Raw genomic sequence first — 21,677 nt, 5'->3', positions numbered from 1 at the left:
TGGAATAATGCAGTGATTACATGATAACATCTGCACACATCATATATATTCCTGTTTTGCAAATAGATTGTAAATAAAAATATGTATTCTTTATTTTTTAAAAGGTATAGAACAGTTTTAACTTGCCAAAGTATAAATCTCTGAAACTCAGCATTGCACATGTATTACTAGTCAGTTCACCGTAACATAGTACCTAAATGAAGCCTGTTCTAATCTGATTGTCTCTTGATTTAGGCCACTATGACACTAAGTGTTCCCTGCCAGGAGGCAGGACTGAATTTTCCCCCATACATTCCGCAATACTTTAATGCATTCTTCAATTATGACTAAAATGATTTTTTTAGTTTAAAATATTATCCAGATAAATGATCATCTATTACATATTTTATTTTTCTATTGTCAATTTATTTTTAAAATACAGACATTATTAAGATTTAGAAAACATGTTTTCCTCTAGAATCTTGTAAAACATAGCATTTATAGATAATGAGGAAATTCTAAACATCTTTTCTCTATATGGCTATTTCCTTCCGTTAGTTTGTTTGTTTGTTTGTTTTTGAGATGGAGCCTTGCTCTGTCACCTGGGCTGGAGTGCAGTGACATGATCTCTGCTCACTGCAACTTCCGCCTCAGGGTTTAAGCGTTTCTCATGCCTCAGCCTCCTGAGTAGCTGGGATTACAGGCACCTGCCACCACACTGGGCTAATTTTTGTATTTTTAGTAGAGGTGGGGTTTCACCATGTTGGCCAGGCTGATCTCAAGCTCCTGACCTCAAGCAATCCACCTGCCTTGGCCTCCCAATGTGCTGGGATTACAGGTGTGAGCCACCGTGCCCAGCTATATGGCTATTTCTAACCTGCAAATGGGTCTAATCACTTGGAAATGAACATATGGGCCTTGGCCAGATTTTGGAAAAATCTTTCATACTATCAAAGTATTTAGGAATTTATTTTAAATTTATTAAACAAGCACAATCAAACTTTTAAAAAAATTGATACATTGTAATTGTCCATATTTATCTGGTATGATGTGATGTTTTGATACATGTCTACACATTGTATCATAATCAAATCAGGGTATTTAGCATATCCATTACCTGATACATTTATCATTTCTTCATGGTGAGAACATTCAAAACATTCTCTTCTAGCTGTATTGAAACATACAATACAATATTGTTAAATAGTCAACTTATTCTGCAATAGAACACTAGAATTTATTCCTCCAAAGTGTAACTTTGCACCTATTAACCAATCTCTCTCTATTCTCCCTCTCTCTAACCACTGCTAACGATTATTGTGCTCCCTAATTCTATGAGGTCAACTTCTTTAGATTCCACACATGAGTAGATAATATAGTATTTGTCTTGCTGGTACCTTAATTATTTTACTTAATATAATGTCCTCCAGATCCATTCATGTTGCTGGCTCTGGGACAGACCCATCATTTGCAGCAATGTGGATGGATCTGGAGGACATTATATTAGGTAAAATAAACATTCATCATTTTATAGCTGCATTCATTATTTCATAGCTGAATAGTATTCCATTATGTACATATTCCACATTTTCTTCATCCATTCATCTGTTGATGGACACTTAGGTTTATTCCATATTTTGTCTATTGTGAATAGTCCTGTGATAAATATGGAGGTGCAGGTATCTCCTTGACATACTGTCTTAATTTCTTTTGGATCTATCCAACAGTAGGATTGCTGGATCATATTATAGCTCTATTTTTAATTTTTTGAGGAACCGCTATACTGTTTTCCATAATGGCTGTACTAATTTGCATTGCCGCCAACAGTGTATAAGTGTTCCTCTTTCTCTGCATGCACACCAGAATTTGTTATTTTTTTTCCTTTTGATAATAGCCATTCTAATGGGAGGGAGGTGATAGCTCACTGTGGTTTTGTTTTGCATGTCCCTAATAATTAGTGATGTTGAGCATTTTTTCACATAGCTGTTGGTCATTTGTATGTATTCTTTTGAGTAATGTCTATTTACATCTTTTGCCCATTTTAAAATGAGATTTTTTTTTTGCTATTGAGTTGAGTTCTGTGAATTTTCTAGATATTAACCTCTTATCAAATGCATAGTTTGCAAATATTTTCTCCCATTCTGTAAGTCGTTTCTTCACTGTGTTGATTGTTTCCATTCCTATGCCCAAACTTTTTAGTTCAATATAATTCTATTTCTCTATTTCTGTTTCAGTTGCCTGTCCCCAGACCAATGTCATGAAGCATTTCCCCTATGTTTTATTCTAGTAGTTGTGTTATCTCAGGTCTTACATTTAAGTCTTGAATTCATTTTGAGTTGATGTTTGTATATGAGGAGAGATAGAAGTCTAGCTTTACTTTTCTGCATGTGAATATTCAAGCTTCCCAGCACTATCTACTGAAGACACATTGTCCGTTCCCTAACGTGAGATTTTAGCACTTTTGTTGAAAACTCATTGGCTGTAAGTGTGTTGATTTGGTTATGTGCTGTCTATTCCATTCCATTGATCTATATGTCTATTTTTATGTCAGTACTATGCTGTTTTGATTACTATAGTATTGTAGAATATTTTGAAGTCAGATAGTATGATGCCAACTTTGTTGTTTTTGCTCAAAATCGCTTTGGCTGTTTGGGATCTTTTGTGGTTTCATACAATTTTTGCATTGTGTTTTCCTATATCTGTGAAGAATTTCATTGGTATTTTAACAAGATTGGATTGAATCTGTGGATCACTTTGGATAGTACAGACATTTTAACAATGTTAATTCTTCCAATCCATTAACTTGTGATATCTTCCAATTTAATTGTATCCTCTTCAATTTTTCTCATCGATGTTTGATGGTTTGCATTGTATCAATCTTTCCCCTCCTTGGTTAAATTTATTTCTAGGTATTCTTTAGTTAGATAATACGGCAGAGGCCTTCTTAACACTGAGGACTCATCATCTCAGAGAAGCGGTCCCTGAAAAGCTGATACGATGTCTCATTCCTTCCTTTTTATACTTCCATATTGGGTTACTCTTTCCCTGTTTACTTTATCTTTTGCTTATTGTGCTAGTGTTTTCATGCCTCTCTCTCTCCATGTATATATGTATATATAATGTTTGTATGTATATATGTATATATAACTTTATATATACATATACATATATACTTCTTAGATGTTATTGATTTCTTGAACTACTGTTTCCCATACTGCCACGTGTACTCTATAATGAAAAAAACTTTTATGTTACTATTGTTTGTATTGGAGCACTTCAATAATATTTTAATTTTTAAATTTATCTCCTTAGGTTGATAGTCATTGGCCTTTGTGGCTTCATGATGTAAATAAGATTCAGTTAAAATAAGATCTAGTATATTCAAGATATGGGCATACATTTCCCAGAGACACAGAGGTCACTAGGCAAGGCTCCTCCTCTAATGTTTGTTGATCTGTAAAGGAAAACTTAAGGTGATCAATAATTATGATATAAAATAAAAATCATTGTCAAAATAGAGGTACACAACACTGCTATGGAGGGAGCATTCAAGGTGGAGACATTAGCACGTGCAAGTAATGCAGAAGAAAGACAATGTCTCCAAAGAGTATCTGTATCTCTGATTAGTTAGAACAATAATTAGTATGTGTGGAGAACAGGGAGCTGTGAAGCTGGGAAGGCATACTGGGAATATATGGTGGAAGGGTTCAGATAATAGATCATATGTCTACTTAAGTTTTAATGTTAGAAAATGAAACTTCTTTTGAAGATATGTTTTCAATAATAATGTTATTTAATAATAATGTCTTGTTTTTAATAAAATAGAATTTCTAAGATGAGATATATCTATTTTGTATACCCATTCATAATATGTTAATAACTATAGCAATTTGAATTGAATATTTATTCCTGAATTCTGTTGAGTGACAAAAATCTTGTTTATACCTTTTTATAGACAATGTTTCCAGAAAAAAATTGGTCTGTGTTCCTAAAGCTGATATGAATTCATAGGCACATAATGCAGTATTTCTAAGAGGAATAATTATGCTTTTTGTCCTTCCACTCACTTACTACTAAAAGACATAGGCTAGCATATATCATTTTCTATTTATAAGTTTGTAATAAATTAGTCATTAGAACTTCATAAAATGAATCTAAATTGACAGACTTTAGTTTTTACTGATATCTAAATATCAAAATGAATGAATATAATTTTTTTAAAGTTCTAGTTTATTTTATAAGTAATATGGAAATACTGCTTGAGGCTGCTTCATTAGAGCAATGTCAGCATTGGTAAGGGCCACTAACTAATATACATTGTATGTCTTCCTTTTATTTCTTTTGTTAAAAAATAATGTCAAAAGTTAAACATATGTATTGCAGATAATTTTGTAATTGTTTAAGAAATGTTAAACAATTGCTTAAATCTTACAAATTGAAAATTCACTTTCCATTTGTCTAGAACTTTTGTAAAGAATTTCATGACATCATCTTGTGTATTGTAATTATACCATCTAATTACAAGACTGAACATATTTACATCAATTACCTAATTAGTTATAATTGGTCTAATTAGACTAATTATACAATTAGACAATAATCAACTCAAAATTCCTTTTTACAAATCATGAAAATTCACTTGCAAAAAGCCTCCCAACACCCAAAGTATCAAATTCAAATGATCAACAAAATAAAATTAATGTTAGTTATAAATAGTAAAGCCTAAATTATACTCATTATCACAGGTATACATATATGCCATTTGATAACATTAATCTGTGTGTGCATATATTCTCTGCTTTCTTATACATTCTGCTGTATTTTTTAAAATATTTTTATTATATGCTGACTGTCATGAATTAAGAAGGTAAGGCTCAAAATTTTCCATAATTCTGTTATTTTAAAAAATATTCCATTAACAGACTTCATCTGTATTACCCACTCTCCCATTGGCATGGTATATACATTAATCTTACATATTAACTTAGAGACCATGTTACCTGGGCCCTCTAGGTTCACATATCTTGGTATCTTGTTTTCTGACTGCAGGAAATCATTTTAGCTCACCCAGAACAACTCTCCAATCCCATGATAGCTGAACCATTGGGAAATCATGGATCTAGAGGCTTTTCTTTCTTTTTTATCTATTCCTTACAGTCCGTTTTGTTATTGTGTTCTGTGTTTTGTGTTGCCATAAAGGAACACCTGAGATTAGGTAATGTATAAAGAAAAGAGATTTATTTGGTTCTCAGTTTTGCAGACTGTACAGGAAGCATGATGTGGCATCTGCATCTGGTGAGGGCTTCATGCTGCTTTCATTCACGGCAAAAGGCAAAGGGGAGCTGGTATTTGCAGAGATCACATGATGAGAGAGGGGGAGGTATCAGATTTCTTTTTAACAACCAGCTCTCAAGGAAACTAATAGAGTTAGAACTCACTCACAGCCCCCCTCAGGATATTACTCCATTCATGAGGGGTCTGCCCGCATGACCAAGATACCTTTCATTAGGCCCTACCTCCAACATTGGGATTAAATTTCAACATGAAGATTAGGGACAAACATCCAAACTATAGCACCTTCTCATATGCCCATTTTGTTGCTGTGTTCTGAATAAGAATTAACTAGGATATGGATGTACATACCATTGTATTTATAGGGCCACACTTGTAGGTCTTTAAAGAATAGAAATCATCTCAAACAGTAGCACAAATTCTCTTTTGTAATATCAATATTACCACCAAATTCATATTTTTTACCTTTAGATAACATAAATACCAGCAGTGTCCCTGACCACAAAAATTCAGGTATATGAAATATTTTAAGAATGCATCCTTTACAAAAGCCACCTCTGCATTTTAATAGCCAGAGCTGCATTGATGTTGATTCTCTGTACTTGATTATTGTATATATTTCCCTTGGGGCTTACCTTTCTTTTACACTCTCTTTTCCATAATTGACTGTTCAGCTCTCCTATGGGTGGCCCCAAATGCAGCTTCATAAATCTATCTTGCAGGCTACCCTAATGTGAAGATTTTTTAAATTCCTATTACTACCATTAGAGTCAACATGGTTCAGGAAGCTTACTAAAAACTTACTGTGTGCAATATGATGAGCTGGCTCTATTCCTTTCTAGTCAGCAATCTTTTCTGAGTTGACAACATGCAAAACACTGCCCAAATGGTAAGGAAGAGAATTTGAAGTGATCTCATTAAATGGAAAGGCAGGATCAATACATAGACATAATGTGAACGATAAAAACATATAAATATATACACAAATGTGATTGATATAAATAGACAAAAAGCATTAACTCAAAAAGTAAAGGAGAATACATATAGGAAGAATACACTTTTAGAGGATGGATCAGAAGTAAGAGCTTTTAGGTTGAAATCTCTTCATAATGAGGCTGCTGCAGTGGCTCATGCCTGTAATCCTAGCACTTTGGGAGGCCAAGGCAGGCAGATCACTTGAGGCCAGGAGTTCCAGACCAGCCTGGTCAGTATGGTGAAATCCCATCTCTACTAAAAATATAAAAATTATCCCAGTGTGATGGCATGCACCTATAATCCCAGCTACTTGGGAGGCTGAAGCATGAGAATTGCTTGAACCTGGAGGCAGAGTTTCAGCGAGCCGAGGTCGCGCCACTGCAGTCCAGCCTGGGTGACAGAGCTAAACTATGTCTCAAAAAAAAGAAAATACTTTCTTGAAATAATGGCTGTCAGTGTCAGATAACATTCAAAAAGACTGGAGAGTAGAGTTGTTTGGTGAAATGGAGAATTAGGGTTGGTGGAAATCAAGTTTAAGGTATTTTCCAAGAGGAGAAAGCAAGCCTTGGTGAAAAAAATTAGAAAGAGGAGATTAGTAGCATTAAACACAGAATAAATAACTTTAGAATAAATACAAATCTGAGATCATAGCCCATCTAATATGACCTTTTCCAAGCTTTGAAATCTTATCTCATTTTATGCTCTTTGTTGCGCTGCACTCCAGTCACAATATATTTTTGAAGTACACATCAGTTCAGATAGGAACAAAAAATGACTCATAGCAAGGAATGGGGAGCATTAGGAAATCATAAAAGATACCTCAAGATAGTGACATAACTAATTTGATGAGAAGGAAGAGTTTGTGTGAGGAATAAGGAAAAAGTGTTTTGCTTAGACTGCATAGAGTCTGAAATGACAAACTAAGGGTTTTTGAAATGACCTTTCAGTGAAGGGGAACAATTTAAGTTTTTTTAGACCTTAAACCTTGACCCCGCCCACCCCCTGAAAAAAAAAGAAAAGAGAATTAGAAATGCAAGATAGATTATCTTAAGAGATCCAAAAGGATAAGAGATTACATTTCTTCTTGGGGAAAATGTTGAGTGGGATAGACCAAAATTTAAGTATGTCCTATAATGTATGCTAGCAAACATTGCAACTCCAAGGACAAGAAAAATTAGGATAATCTAGAATTTATTAATTATAATACTATTGGTGATTATTAGTAAGTTTGCTTTTTTTCTTTTTGTCTAGAGATTTGTCAGTTATCTATACATAATTGCTCATTGGAACCATGATAATGGATCAGATTTCACTAGGAATATATTAGTAAAAGTTTGCAGACTTCAGTAACTAGAATGTTCAATGGTAAAACAACCAAGAAATGACTAAATTATTATATCTGTAATTAATTGCCTATATATGAGGGGCTCTCACAGTAGTAAAGGTAATCTAAAGTGTTAGAAATAAGCAGAGAAGTATGGAAGCATACAAAAGAAAGGTTTATTAAATTTTAACAAGAGATCATCATCATTAATGAAATTACTAGGTACTATTTCAGTGGAATGTTGGAAAAGTATTCTTCAGAAAATGCAAATTGAAAAAGAATTTGTCAGTGGAAACAGAAACAAAAAGTATTGACAGAGTATAATTAACTCTGTGAGTAAAGAGACTTTATTATTAAATATACATCTAAATGACAATGTTCATTATTTGTTTATATTTGAGAATCATTATCACCTAAAAGCGTAATCTAGATAAATCGTTACTAGAGTAACAGACCCACTTTCTTTTTTACAATGTGCACAAATATCTATTGATTATGTGTAATAATGTAAGGGAATTTTTCTCTAAGTGTATTTAAGCTCTGATTATATTTTACTTATTTAATTATATTGAGTTTATACCAGTGCCAGGCAAATAGTAAATTCTGGGAAAATAAATATATATAAAGCAAACCTTGGGTAGTTACAGTACTATTAACTGAAAAAGTATTAACTTAAAAATTGTCTCCTCTCTGCTAAGCCCTGTGTCACGTGCCCAGAATATAATGCTGAGAACAAGACAGACATAATCTCTACTCTCTGGGTACTTACTGGCAAGGGGAGAAGTCTGGCAAGGAGATGGCATAATTAGATTTTATATATTTAACAAGTGAATAAAAATAATTATGTGAGGTTATGTATATGTTAATTAGCTCAACTGTGATGATTATTTTACAATGTATATCAAAACACAGTTGTATACCTTAAATGTATACAATTATTTTGTCCATTATACTTCAATAAAGCTGAAAAAAATATCGGTTAAAGTGTAAATCATTGTGGCTTGCTTGCATTCTTAAGCTATACTAAGTACAATCATGAGTTTTTTAGTTGATTGTAGGGTTTAGAGCATTATGATTAAAAACAGATACAAAGAATAATTGGGATTGAACATGAGTAAAGATCAATAAAAGGATCTAGCTGAGAGAGAGAGATACTGAATCTATGAATAAGAAGTTATAATTGGGTGTAAATTTCCATTATTACAGAAGGAGGAGTAGGTTTAAAGGAATATATTTGAAGTTAAATTTAGGATATGTTGAGTTCAGATGTGTCTGAAGCATCAGAATGGACATATTGACAAACATTTGTTATGTGTATCTGAAACTTAAGGGAGAATTCTGGAAATGGGGCTTAGACTTGGGAGTGGGGCAAGAAAATAGAGCTTGTAGTAGAAATTCATCAGCAAGGATAATGCCACCTAATGAAATGTTATAAAGTGAGGTTAACTATGGAACAAGTAGAATTCCAAGGAATAACACTAGTCGTATTCAGAGCAGAAAGAAAAGCAAAGAAATTTGAGCAATAAGTGTGACAAAGGTAGGAGAAGTAAGATGTATCACTTTATTTAAAAATTATCTGAGTTGACTAATTCTAGCATATCATTTTCTTTCAACTGTTCTTTCTAGCTAAGCACACTTTCTAGGCATTTTATATCATGTATGGGATTTCTGTAACACAAGAGAATAGTTTTATATATAAACTCTAGAAACATATAGATTTCTGTGTATATTTGTATCGGATACATTTATATTTTCTTATAAGTTAAAAATTCAGTGTTTCTTCTAAACAAAAATTGAAAGGTAGATTTTTTTTTGTACCACTGAGGAAAATGCTAAAGGGGTGACTGATTTAAGACTGAATTTGGACAGTGAATGAAAATACTTATGGCCACAATTCCATGCACACTAGAATAGAGATTCATTTGACACATTTGCAAAACTGTGTGCCTATGTCTGGGTAAGCTTTCTTGCAAATGAACAGCAGTGTTTTTATGTAGTAAGTCACTAAGTATTCCAGTCCTCCTCAATAACATATGAAAGTATTGCAAGTTTTAGAACTCAACAAATGTTACTCAGGTAAAGTGATGAAACACATTGTTCCATACACACGTTATCTGGAAAAAATAAACATTTTGAATTTTTATAGTATCCCTAATACTATAAAATCATTGAGACACTGTTTTGCCATCAAAATAAGTAAGTTATTTACAAGAAGAACTATTTTGAGATGATGCATTAATGACTTTAGAAGGCAAAAAAAGCCCAGGGGACCTAATTTGAGTTGGGCAGGAGACTAAGTTTTGTTGCTTGTTCTTTTTTTTCCTTTCAACAATTTCAATCCAATGTTTTTACAAAGTCTTTCTTGGTTCATCAAGAGTTTGTTAGATTACTTCTGGCCACTTGCTTGATTTGCATCTATCTACAGTTGTGCAGATTTACTTGGAGAGTTAGCCCTTAAACTCTTGAACATGAAATAACAAGAACAATAATAATAGAGAAACACTCATGAATGCTTCTTTCCTTCAGTTTTAGATCTGTCACCTGTCATTGCTCCATATACAAAATATTTATGTCTATAAATTTAATTATCTATCATTAGATTTACTTAATTAACTTTGTTCTAACAACTGTGTTTCATTTGTTGGCTCTTCTTCAGATTCTTTTCTTTTGTCTTCTCATGTCGATGTCTGAATAGATTGCAGTGTTTGTTGAATGTACGCCATTATTAAGTATACTGTTCTGATCTTTGCATAATAATTTGCATAACAACCACCAGAAATAGACTTTTCCCCTGAGGAAGCTAGTTTGCAAAGAAAATGTTATGAATTTTCATTGTAGTCTGTTAGTTTTTATCTCCAGGCATACTTAATATTACAGTATTATTTTAAAATGCAGTGTTATTTTAAAGTTAGTTCATTTATAACTTATTTTAAAGATAGGGCATTTCCCTTAAAGACAGTCTGTCATATTCTGATAATAATGTGATTTAATACAATGTAATGTGATGTTTCATTCATTCTGGTTGTGTTGGCTTTTTCTAATGACTTTTTTTTTTTTTTTTTTACGTTTTTAGGGTGAAACAAAGATCTTAAAACTAAAGAATCTTCGACCTCAGGACTATGCTAATTATAGCTGCATTGCTTCAGTGAGGAATGTATGTAATATTCCTGATAAGATGGTGTCGTTTAGACTGTCCAATAAAACAGGTATGGAATTATCTCTGTATGTTACATGTATCTTATCTACAACTAATGTTTAAAAACGCTCTTTAACTTTTTTAAAGACCAAATGATTTCTGTGGTGTATGTAGGAATAAGCACCTTTATTCCCAGAAAATCCTGGGATATCTGAAAAGCTTCATACATGGACACAGTAAAATGTCATTGTAATATACTCCATGTAATATGTTTGCATGTATAACGTACAAAATTATAGCTCTTTAAAGTATTGCATTCTAAAATGTCACTAACGAGCATATATCTTGTTCAAAAATATTCTTGACAACTACTAGATTCTTCATATGAAAATTTGTGATTGAAGTTGCTAAATGAGTTTTGTGCTTTCAAAGTAAAAGAACCTTTCTTTTACTTTGGGTCCAGTCAAGAAAACTAGTAGGTAATTTCAGAAAAATGTTTTTAGAACAGTATTTTTGTAGAAAATGTTAAAACATTAATAGGATTGAAACTTAAGTTAGCCTTTGTTTCAATAATATAGACCCCAGAATAATGGTAAACATATTTAGAAGAAATTGATAAATGAAAGAGCAAAGAGAAGGTATATGAGAAAAACATATTTTGTATGAATGTGCATAAAGAATCACCATAATAAATTAAAATTTGAACTGGTTTTGAGAAACTCCAATTTTTCATGTCAATATAAATTTTTACTTTCATTTTTTTTTATTATACTTTAAGTTCTAGGGTACATGTGCACAACGTGCAGGTTTGTTACATATGTATACATGTGCCATGTTGGTGTGCTGCACCCATTAACTCGTCATTTACATTAGGTATATAAATTTTTACTTTTAAGTAACTATACTAAACTAAAGACTTTTAAAGACCCTTTTCCCATTAACAAAAATCTCTAAAAGTGTGGGCTTTTTTTGTGTCTGGGTCTAGACTCTGCTTGTGCCACTTACTAGCTATTGCACCTTGTTGAGCAAGTCATCTCACTCTTCTTTGCCTGATTTCCTCATAAACTCGTGAAGTTGTAGAAAGAATTAATGAGTAGATACGTATAAACCATGTGGAACACACTTTATTAGTTCTTCCAACAAAGAGCTGGTCAGCAAATCCAACCAACTCAGTTGGTAAAAAGATTAAACCTAGGACTTTATTGTAAAATATATTTTAAAAAGTCAACTCTGGCATTGGTTCATCAACATATGTTCCATCGAGTTGCCAAGATTTCGAAATGTTCATTGTTTTATACATTTATTTTTCTATTCATCAGAAACTTATTGGGACCCTCCTATGGTTCAGCAATGATAGGAACACTGATTTTGGCGAAGATTTAAATTGTCTTAAACTAGAGAATGCTCTATTTCGTATAGTTAAAAGTCATTAAAGTACACGAACAATGAGAGAAAATGAAACTTTATCAATAATCATAAGAAATAGTTGATGGAGGCCAGGCGCGGTGGCTCACGCCTGTAATCCCAGCACTTTGGGAGGCCGAGGCGGGCGGATCATGAGGTCAGGAGATTGAGACCATCCTGGCTAACACAGTGAAACCTCGTCTCAAAATACAAAACATTAGCCGGGGGTGGTGGCAGGAGTCTGTAGTCCCAGCTGCTTGGGAGGCTGAGGAAGGAAAATGGCGTGAACTCAGGAGGCGGAGGTTGCAGTGAGCTGAGATAGCGCCACTGCACTCCAGCCTGGGCGACAGTGAGAGACTGTCTCAAAAAAAAAAAAAAAAAAGGTGATGGAAATTATGTTGCAGAAAAAAATAGAAATATAAAATCTTAGTGGACTTAGCATTTATAAAAGTTAATCTCATCTGACTTAAAAAAGGGGAAATTGGATATTGAGAAACAAGAATAAACAGGTTAACATATAAGAACTGGTTATAATTATGTTACCCTTCGTGGCATGAAATGTATTGTGCCTTATAACTAATTTTGTTTTTCTTAGCTTCTTTAATATTTTTTTGAAATATATAGATACAGAGAAAATTAAAAATAAAACGGAAGTATGGCCTATGGGATGAATAAAAGCATTACTATGGAATGAGGAAGAAAAAACCACTAGTATATATTATTACTTAAGTTACCACCTTGCACTTTAGCAGTGCCTTATTCATTTTTAAAATCTTTAGTGTTTTTTATCTCAGTTTATTTTTATAACTATAGGAACATAAACAGGTAGATTTTTCTTGTCACGTCTTTTTCTATCATCTGACACATAATGAACTGTCCTGCAGCAATTAAAGCATCCTCACTGGATTGTTTTGAGAATGAACTAAATTGACATATGCAAAAGTTCTTTAAAGACAAAGATAACCAATAAAATTATATTTAATATTTTTGTGTTGTAGATGTGATTTTTATCATTTTCCAAGGTCCCACAGCTCATAAGGAATGGGGACTAGATTGACTCCAATGTTTGAAGAGTTATTCTAAATAGGAGACTGACAGCTCTTCTTAGTTGTCATAGAGATGGAGAAAATGAACTTAAATCTCAGCCAGAGTGTTTTGTTAGGAATAAATAAGGACTTCATACCTTAAAGCCAAAAGGGGAAGATTACCAGGAAAAGTGGTAGAATTCCTGAGATCTTTTAAAGTAACTGGATGACTTTATTTCTGTGATTATTAAAAAAAAAAATTTGGCTTAGAAAACAGTCTTTGAATACCTGTTCTATGGAGGGCACAGGAGTGCTGTAACTAGAGATATTTTATTTAACATTTCAGCTTTATGTTGCATTTTTTATTTTTCAGCTAATATGTATCTAGACTGGGCAAACATAAAAACCTATTATTCACCTTTATAAATTATCTCACAAAATTTTTGATTGATGTTCACTGCAAAATGAGTATTAGAATTATGGTAAGTAATTGAGTTTAAAAATATAACCTAGTACCTATTCAACTCTTCAGTAACTGTAACCAGACATGTCCTATGCCTCATACTTTACACATTCAAACTGGGTTCACTTCAGAAATTTTTCCATCTGGTGGTGCTCATAGTTGGAAGGGTTTGTGAATTCCAAATAGGTGAAATAAATGAGGTAGCTTTCAAAGTACACAGGGTAAAAATTAAGCTTAGAACATCTTCATGCAAATAAGTCTGTAAACTACAAATAATGGCATGCAAGATATTTCATTGCTCTTTTAATAGTGGAAGAGGAACATAAGTTACCATTGCTGTAATCAATGTGAAAGTCATTTGCTCCTAGTGATTCTTACTGTTTTGAATCTCTAAGTGATGTACGTAAAATTACTGTATTTTAAACTGTTGGTTTGCAAAATGTCAAGGAAAGTGTGTACCTTATTGAGAGAAGAAAATTATAAATATTGTAGTATGTTTGGTTAATCTTCTTTGTAAACCAATATGTTTATAAAAGTCTTACTTTACTTTAGAAATTATTCTTTCAATGAATGTCAAATAATTGGCTAATCAATGTACTTTTGGTAGAGACAAAATGCCACTGGAACATCTCCACAATCACATCAACTTTTTAATTGCAGTCAGTCTATGGACCTGATTTGCACAATGCCCAAATGATACAGGATGTAAAGATGGAAACAATGTATACTAGAAGTAAAAATTTCTAAAAAGTTCTTACTGCAGAACAGTTACACCATGGAGTAAGTGTTCTGGCTCCATCCCATACCTGCTGAATTAGACTTTCTGGCAGATGGCCTGGCAATGTATACACTTTAAACAAGTTTAAATAATTACTTTGGATGATAATAATATGTAGTCCTTGTTATCCTACTGTTTCCATGAGCCCATTCCATTTTGTGAATAGAAATTAATTTTCTAGAACTGCTTTGAAAGGCAGTGTCTAGGTGTCATGATAAAGTCAATGTCATCTGTAGAATTCCAATGATGTGGTTTCTTAACTTTCCTACTGTGAAATAGCATTGTGGTGGAACTCATAATTGTATATCAGCCAGAGAAAGTGTTAATTAATTTGTTGACTCCAAATTCTTGTTTGGCATGCTATGAAAATGTCTCCTGCCACGGAAGTGTCATTATGTATCACACCTAATCTGTCTTAAAATTTATCAAGACAGTTCATAGAATTTTATAAAAGATAAAGTGACTTATTTATTTAATTATTGTCATGCACCCTGACCAATTGACACAGTGTTTAGGAGGGTCTAGAAGTTGTTTTTGTTGTTTCTCTACTCGTATTTGGATGAAAAGGGGACTCACCTCTTGATTGGTAAATTATTTTTAAAATTTATATATATATTTAACCTGGGAGCATAAATTCAAATTGCCATGAATATATACTCCCTTGATTGGTAAATTCTTAATGTAGCTGTATTTCTCATAGTTTATTAAAATAAGCCTGTTAAAATTTATAAGTTTAGATGGTAATATAGGTGTATTTTGAAATTATCATAATTAGGATAACTGAGTATAAATTATTTTAGATTTCTCATATTATGTGTGTTACCAACACTAGCACACATAGAAATTATGATAAAACAAATTTTATTTATTTTAATGAATTTCAAGCACTTATGACTTGATGTCTCACAACTTCAAAGGCAAATAAGAATTAGGTAGGTTACCTATATTAGCATGAAAAACATTTTTTACCTGCTTGAGAGGTTATGATGAAGTGTATAAAAAAGGGATAGGTGTGGCTCATTTGGCCTAATTATATAAGTCCCTTGATTTAGTCTGCTCTACCTTAACATTTATAAACATTATCTAATTAAGATATCATCTTTAAATGGGATTTAATTCAAGGAACCAAGCCATAAAAGTATTACTGGCTATAGAAATAGAGGGAAAATATATATCTGTCTCCTCCCTCCCTCTCTCATTTATTTTTCAATTTTTTTTCCTTTCTCTTCTACTCTGTTTTTTTTTTCTTTTTGTCTCAATAAATTTTCATGGAAGAAGATAGAGGTCAAGAAACGTCTTTGTTTCCTATGTTAGGCAACTATTATCTCTTTTTATTATTTTATGTAGCTCTTAGGAAAGTTATAATATAAATGTCCAGCAATTGTTGTGAATTTCAGTATAAAACCTTTTGTATACTGTTATCTATTCATGATAGTTCTCTTCATGTTTAGAGGAATTTAACTAACTTAAGCCTTATGAAAAAGAAAATATTTTAGTTATATAAATTTTGATAGCTGTGGGCATGAAATAAAATACAAAAACAATTTCTCTTGTGATATGCCACACCTATGGTCATAGACAGCCAGTGTAAGTGCAAGAGGAAGTAGCAGTAAAGATTTTGCTGTAACCTGCACCTTGATACTAACATCAGCCATTTTCCTTAGCCATATGAATTTCTCTAGCCTCTTGTGTTTAGATGATCTTCATAGCATCTAGAAAATCAAGAGAATCATTTATTAGAATCTAGATATGCTAGTTAACCATCAATAACAGTTTTTAAGGACTATTTAGGTTTGTGAAAATAGATGGTATACGTATGATGATGTCCTATGTTAGTCAGCTTGGGCTGCTGTAGCAGAGCACCACAAACTGAGTGACTGAAACAGTAGAAATTTATATTCTCATAGGTCTAGAGGCCACAAGTTTAAGATCAAGGTGCCATCAGGGTTGGCTTCTGGTGAAGGCTCTCTTCTTGGCTTGAAGATGGCTGCTTTCTTGCTGTGTCTTTCATATAACCTTTCCTCTGTGCATTCATGGAGGAAAAGAGAGAAAGCTCTACTGTCCCTTCCTCTAGTGTCCCAAATATGGACACTAGCCATATTTGATTAGAGTCTCATCCTTAGGACCTCATTTACCGTTGGTTACCTCTCTGTAAAAGTCCTGTCTCCAAATACAGTCACACTGGGAGACAGGATTCAGGATTCGAATTTGGAGGGAAAGACACAATTCAGTCTATAATACTCCCAAATTACTGAATGTGGACTTTGCATTTAGGATTGCTTTTCCTTAACATTTCAGACATAAGTTTATAATATATGCTAAATCAAAGCAAGAAAATGAGTCAGATGTGTTAAAGAGCCTGTTCTTCACTGGGAACTCAAATTAAAGAGGTGACTCTATTGAGAGCATTTATGGCCCTGTATTCTTAGCTTTGGGGAAATACAAAGAATTCAACTCTAAAGGAAGAAGGTGAGACGAAATTTTAGGGAGAGACAGATATCACTCCTGTAATACATCATGAATTTTTAAAAGCATGGTCAAAAGATTACAGCAGGGACTTAAATGATGTTAGTGAATTTGTGCATTATTCTTGGATTTTTTTTCCTAAGTTTCTTTTTCAGTGAGGGCAAAGCTAATATGTGAAATGGAAGAAAAAACATTGGACTTTTCACTTTTCATGCTCTAAAATATTGGAAATATGGGTGCTTTAATAATTTTTTATCATAGATAACAATACAGGTTATCTGAACAACAGTATTTACTACTACATTCAATAATGGAATACAACAAATGTTATTAGAATATTGTAGATACAGAGAATAAGATGTTCCCTATAACTCTTTTGCATAAGTTTTAACATTCAGAAGTCTAAGGTTTAAATTTTTGTTCTGAAATCTTTTATGATGTTACTAATAGTTAGCTTCTCTAAACTTATTTTTCACCTTCTTAAAAATGAAGAAAACATTTTTGTTTTCAAAAATAATAACACATAGGCATCTTTTGGGGAGAGCATTATTCTGCCTACAGCGTATAGCTTCAATCATGGATGATTAGCCTTGAAATAAGTTCATGATCATTTTATGGATGACTTTTGTCACTGCATATGTTAGATATTAGTATTTCCCACTAATAGCTATAGAAATGATTCATATTCTAGGTATATTTATATCTAACCTATTAGGAGAACAAATGTTTAACATAAATACAAAATATTTTTTATGAAATTGATGACGGTTTGTTAGGAAATAGAAGAAATTTGCAAGGTTGTTGATATTCAACAGATTCTTCATTTCAGTGCTCCGTCATTTCCTAAGGTAATCAAGCACATATATGACCTATTTTCACTAATGTAACTTCAGAAATGTAAAAATATAGATGATGATAAGGCAGCAAATCTTGAACAGAGGCAATGGTCATTAACAGGTTTCAACTTTGGTTTTCTTAAGGCAGTATCCAAAGCAATAAGATGACCCAGATTTTTAAAAATTCTATTACTGTCATAAAAGGAAGTTTGCATGTTGCTGGGATCTCCCTACATCTGTGCATTTTGTTGTCCTAGCAATGAAATTTTTCTATTTCTTTATTCAAATGTATCTTGAAACTATGGGTTCTTAACATAAATATACCCCATAAACTAGTAACTCTCCCAGAAGATATCATAATCCAGATACAATAAATAGCCTTAGTCAAATGAAAGGGAACACTAAAAGCCATCTCACAATACAAATACTTTGGACCATATCAAATAATCTGTGTTTTAGCAAACATCTAGGATATTCATTGATTATATTGTTCTAACTTTAAGTGTGTATTATTTTTAATATGCTGTTAGATTATAATTATAATTGAAAAATTTAAAAGAGTTATTCATTATAAAATCTTGCAAAAGTTCAGACCATGTATTTTATATTTGTTTCAGTAGATTGGGTTGAGGATATGCTAAAATAAAGTAATAGGATTTTTTATACTCCTAAGAACAATTAATTTTTAATTTTCAAACTGTTGCTGGATTATGGATTTGTAGACCACAGCTTGGTTCTTTTCAGAGTTTTACTGGTCTAGTGAAATACTAAGAATTGCATTATCATAGGCAATAATTCAGTTGGTAGAAATATATTTTACAATTTCTTCATGGTTTTTGAGCTAGCCACATATAACCTGTGGCTTAGAATAGCTCTATGATCATTTACTGACAATTTGCTTTTATAGGTTACTGGCTCTAACAAAGGAGACACAACGAAATATAAAATATTATTTTCTTAAGTTCGTGTGGCCAGTCATATTACTTATTCACTCTGAATACTAGGATAGATTATGTCAAAATGTCATCTTTAGCAGGACAACCATCCCAATTTGCCTTGGACTCAGTGGAAGTCCCACATCCTGGGAAACCCAGTAGTCCCCCCAAAGCAAAACAATTGGTCACTCAATGAACTAATCCACTATCCAGCCTACCTCCATGTAAGATTCAAGTCTTAATGTCAATTGTTAATGTTGGTGCATATGGAGCCTTAAACAACTCTACCTAAAGAAGCATTATTGAACAAAAGCTGGGTGTGGATTCTGGTTCTGTCTACAGTAGAGTAGTAGTATGATGAATTCCATCAACTCTGTGAATTTGCTTCCTGCTAAATCATGTTTATGAATTGTTCTAGGGTAGGTAACATAATGATGGGAAGAGAATGCTCACAATAAAATTTCACATTTATTTAGCAAAATAATGACAATAACAACAATAACAAAACACAGAGGAAATGAGGTTGCTACAAAGGGGTAGATGCAGCCCATAAGTGCACAGCTGCCTTTGAGCCCCAAGGTCCATGCAAGCAAAGTTCAGGCGTACAGAATTTGAGAAGATTAATACCTGATTGTGCTATTATCCTTTTATACATGGGTCTTACATGATTATTTCTTAAAAATTAACTGACAAGTTATTTCTGGACCTAATGCACATATTTGAGTGAATCTTTGCAAATATTTGTGCTATCAATATTTCTGGTAGAAAAAGTCATGTCAGGAAGATTTTATCCTAACTTAAGAGAAGATGCATACCTAGCCACTGTTTTTCTCTAAGCTGTAAGGCATTTACAGTACCAGTTTCCCCAGATTCATACCTCACTACAGATATTGTGAAGATAAAATTAAATTATATGTTTATAGTGCCTGGCAAATAGTAGGCTCTTAGTTATGATGGTGGTAGTGGGTGTACTGAAAATATCCTTTGTGAAGAAAGCAAAGAGGCTTCTAAAATATCATCTAGCTCATCAATTTTCCTTTTTGTTTCTTATTTAGTGAAAAGTATCAATGATAGAATCTATCTACTAATATATATATTTCAGAAGTAATATTAAATCATAGCTAAATTCCAAAATTTTGTCAATAGTTGGCAAAATAAGTAAATATAAAATATTATATATCCATTTAATGTAAATTATATTACTATTATGCATGTTAGAGTGAGTATGTTTATTACATTAGTTCTGCTGAATTTTCTAAGGCCTTTTTGGAATATTCTATATTTACTTTCTTAATGAAGAAACCTAAACATGCACTTATTGTGTCTGAAGACCAAGCATACTAATCAATGCCAGGTAAATACAATTTTTAAAAATATTTTAGTAGGAAAATAGAAAGTGGTTTTTATCTCACTAAAGAACACTTACAGGATACATCTCCAAGTTATAGACAAGGCAAAATGCGAACAGCTGTCCTTTGGCTTAGTCATAAATGAGTGAGTTTTTCCCCCCGATATTCTGATATGATGAAATACATTTTTGTTAAATCTTCATGCTAAAATATTTATGCTTTCAAAACATTTTCTGACGTTAGCTACACTCATAGGATTTAATAATGTGGTATAGCTAAATTTAGCCTTGGGGCCACTATTAATATTACAGGGGCATGTGTACCATAACTAGGCATGATTTAAAACATGCACATTCGTTTATGTGGAGCTTTTAATTAGATCAGAAAAAAATGACTGTATGTGGTAGTCCATATTGAAGGGATAGTGTATCCAGTCCATTGTTATAGGGACTAACAGGAGAGAAGATTGGTATGCTGGGAAATAGTGAACAGGCCGAGAATCAGAGATATATTAGCATCAACCTTTAACTGTACATCTGGATGCAGCATGTACTTTTTGTCTGCAGTTGTGGCAACTATTTCCAAAGCATCTCAGTAATTTCAGCTGTTCCCTCAATTTCCAGCTTCTGCAAAGTCTCTTCTAAGAGTCACCTTTATATTTATTTTTTTCTTGATAACAACATACTCTTCTTGCTATTCCTGCTGCTGAAGAAAATAGGTATGTCTAGTTGTTTAGTAATATGCTTTAGTTCGTATTTCAAAGGTATTTCTTTCTTCTACCTCCTTTTAGTCATTCTGCTTTAGTTGTTGTATTCTACTGTTTAATCATTTATGGATTGCATTTTCAATCACATTCTATCCAGTAAATCTGCAGTTAGTCAGCAGTATTGATTTTTGTTAGGCACCCTGTGTCATAGGAATTTTTTTATTGGAACCTTGCCCTCATGTTCTGGGTTCCTATTGCCTTGGTTTCACAAGCATGGAAATAATCAAGAAACAAGGTATTGGATTTTGGGCACAAATAGGTGTGACAATTGAAGCTACTCTTTACATTTTTACTTTAAGAAGCTACTCTTAAAGTTTTTTCCTTTGATTTGGCATTATGACATTGTACTCAACCAAGGAAAAAGTAGGATTTGTAGTCTTCCCGTTGAAGCGTTACTGGGTAGTAGTGTTGTGTCTTTTTAGAAAATTCTTCAAAACCAATTTTCTTTGTTTTGCTGGCAAATGTTTGTAGTTCTGAAATGACCAAATAGAGGTAATTTTATACAGCTTGATTTAACAGGTAACAGATGAGAATCCTTCAAAATGATTGTCACATATTAAGTGCAAATTAAAATACCTATGTCCAAAGTGAAGAGAGAAAATATTAGGCACCACAGGAAAGACATAAACAAAACTATTGGAAAAGCAAGCAGGTAATATGGGTTCTTTATTTATCTGGGATTTAATATACAAAGACTATTGTCTTGAAGGGGAAAAAGGAGGAAAAGAGACTACATTTCTTCTATTCTTAATATATCTTTCTAATTCCCTTGATCAGGAATACTTAATAAAGTCCTGTCTTACTGCATATTGTCTTTCAAATTTAAACTTAATTCAAGGTGAAGAAAGCCGTAATGTTTGTGGCTTTGTTTTTTCATTTTGGAATCATCAGTTACAAGCAATCTGATGTGATAGCCATGTCAAATCATGATACTGTAAACTGTACAAAG

The 21,677-nt window shown here is 32.7% G+C and overlaps 1 protein-coding gene across 2 annotated transcripts in view; it reads left to right on the top strand.

Moving 5' to 3' along the window:
- MDGA2 (MAM domain containing glycosylphosphatidylinositol anchor 2) overlaps window positions 1-21,677 on the top strand; it is an 825,106-nt gene that overhangs the window by 540,114 nt on the left and 263,315 nt on the right. For both annotated transcript variants that reach the window (XM_024231654.3, XM_054530089.2), the window contains one exon: window positions 10,644-10,776. In XM_024231654.3, the coding sequence (XP_024087422.3) occupies window positions 10,644-10,776 (133 nt within the window). The remainder of the gene's footprint in view (window positions 1-10,643; window positions 10,777-21,677) is intronic.

Source organism: Pongo abelii, chromosome 15 (genome assembly GCF_028885655.2).
Source record: "Pongo abelii isolate AG06213 chromosome 15, NHGRI_mPonAbe1-v2.0_pri, whole genome shotgun sequence".
NCBI lineage: Eukaryota > Metazoa > Chordata > Mammalia > Primates > Hominidae > Pongo > Pongo abelii.
The sequence above is the reverse complement of the archived record's forward strand: the minus strand, read 5'-3'. Positions and strand labels throughout refer to the sequence as shown.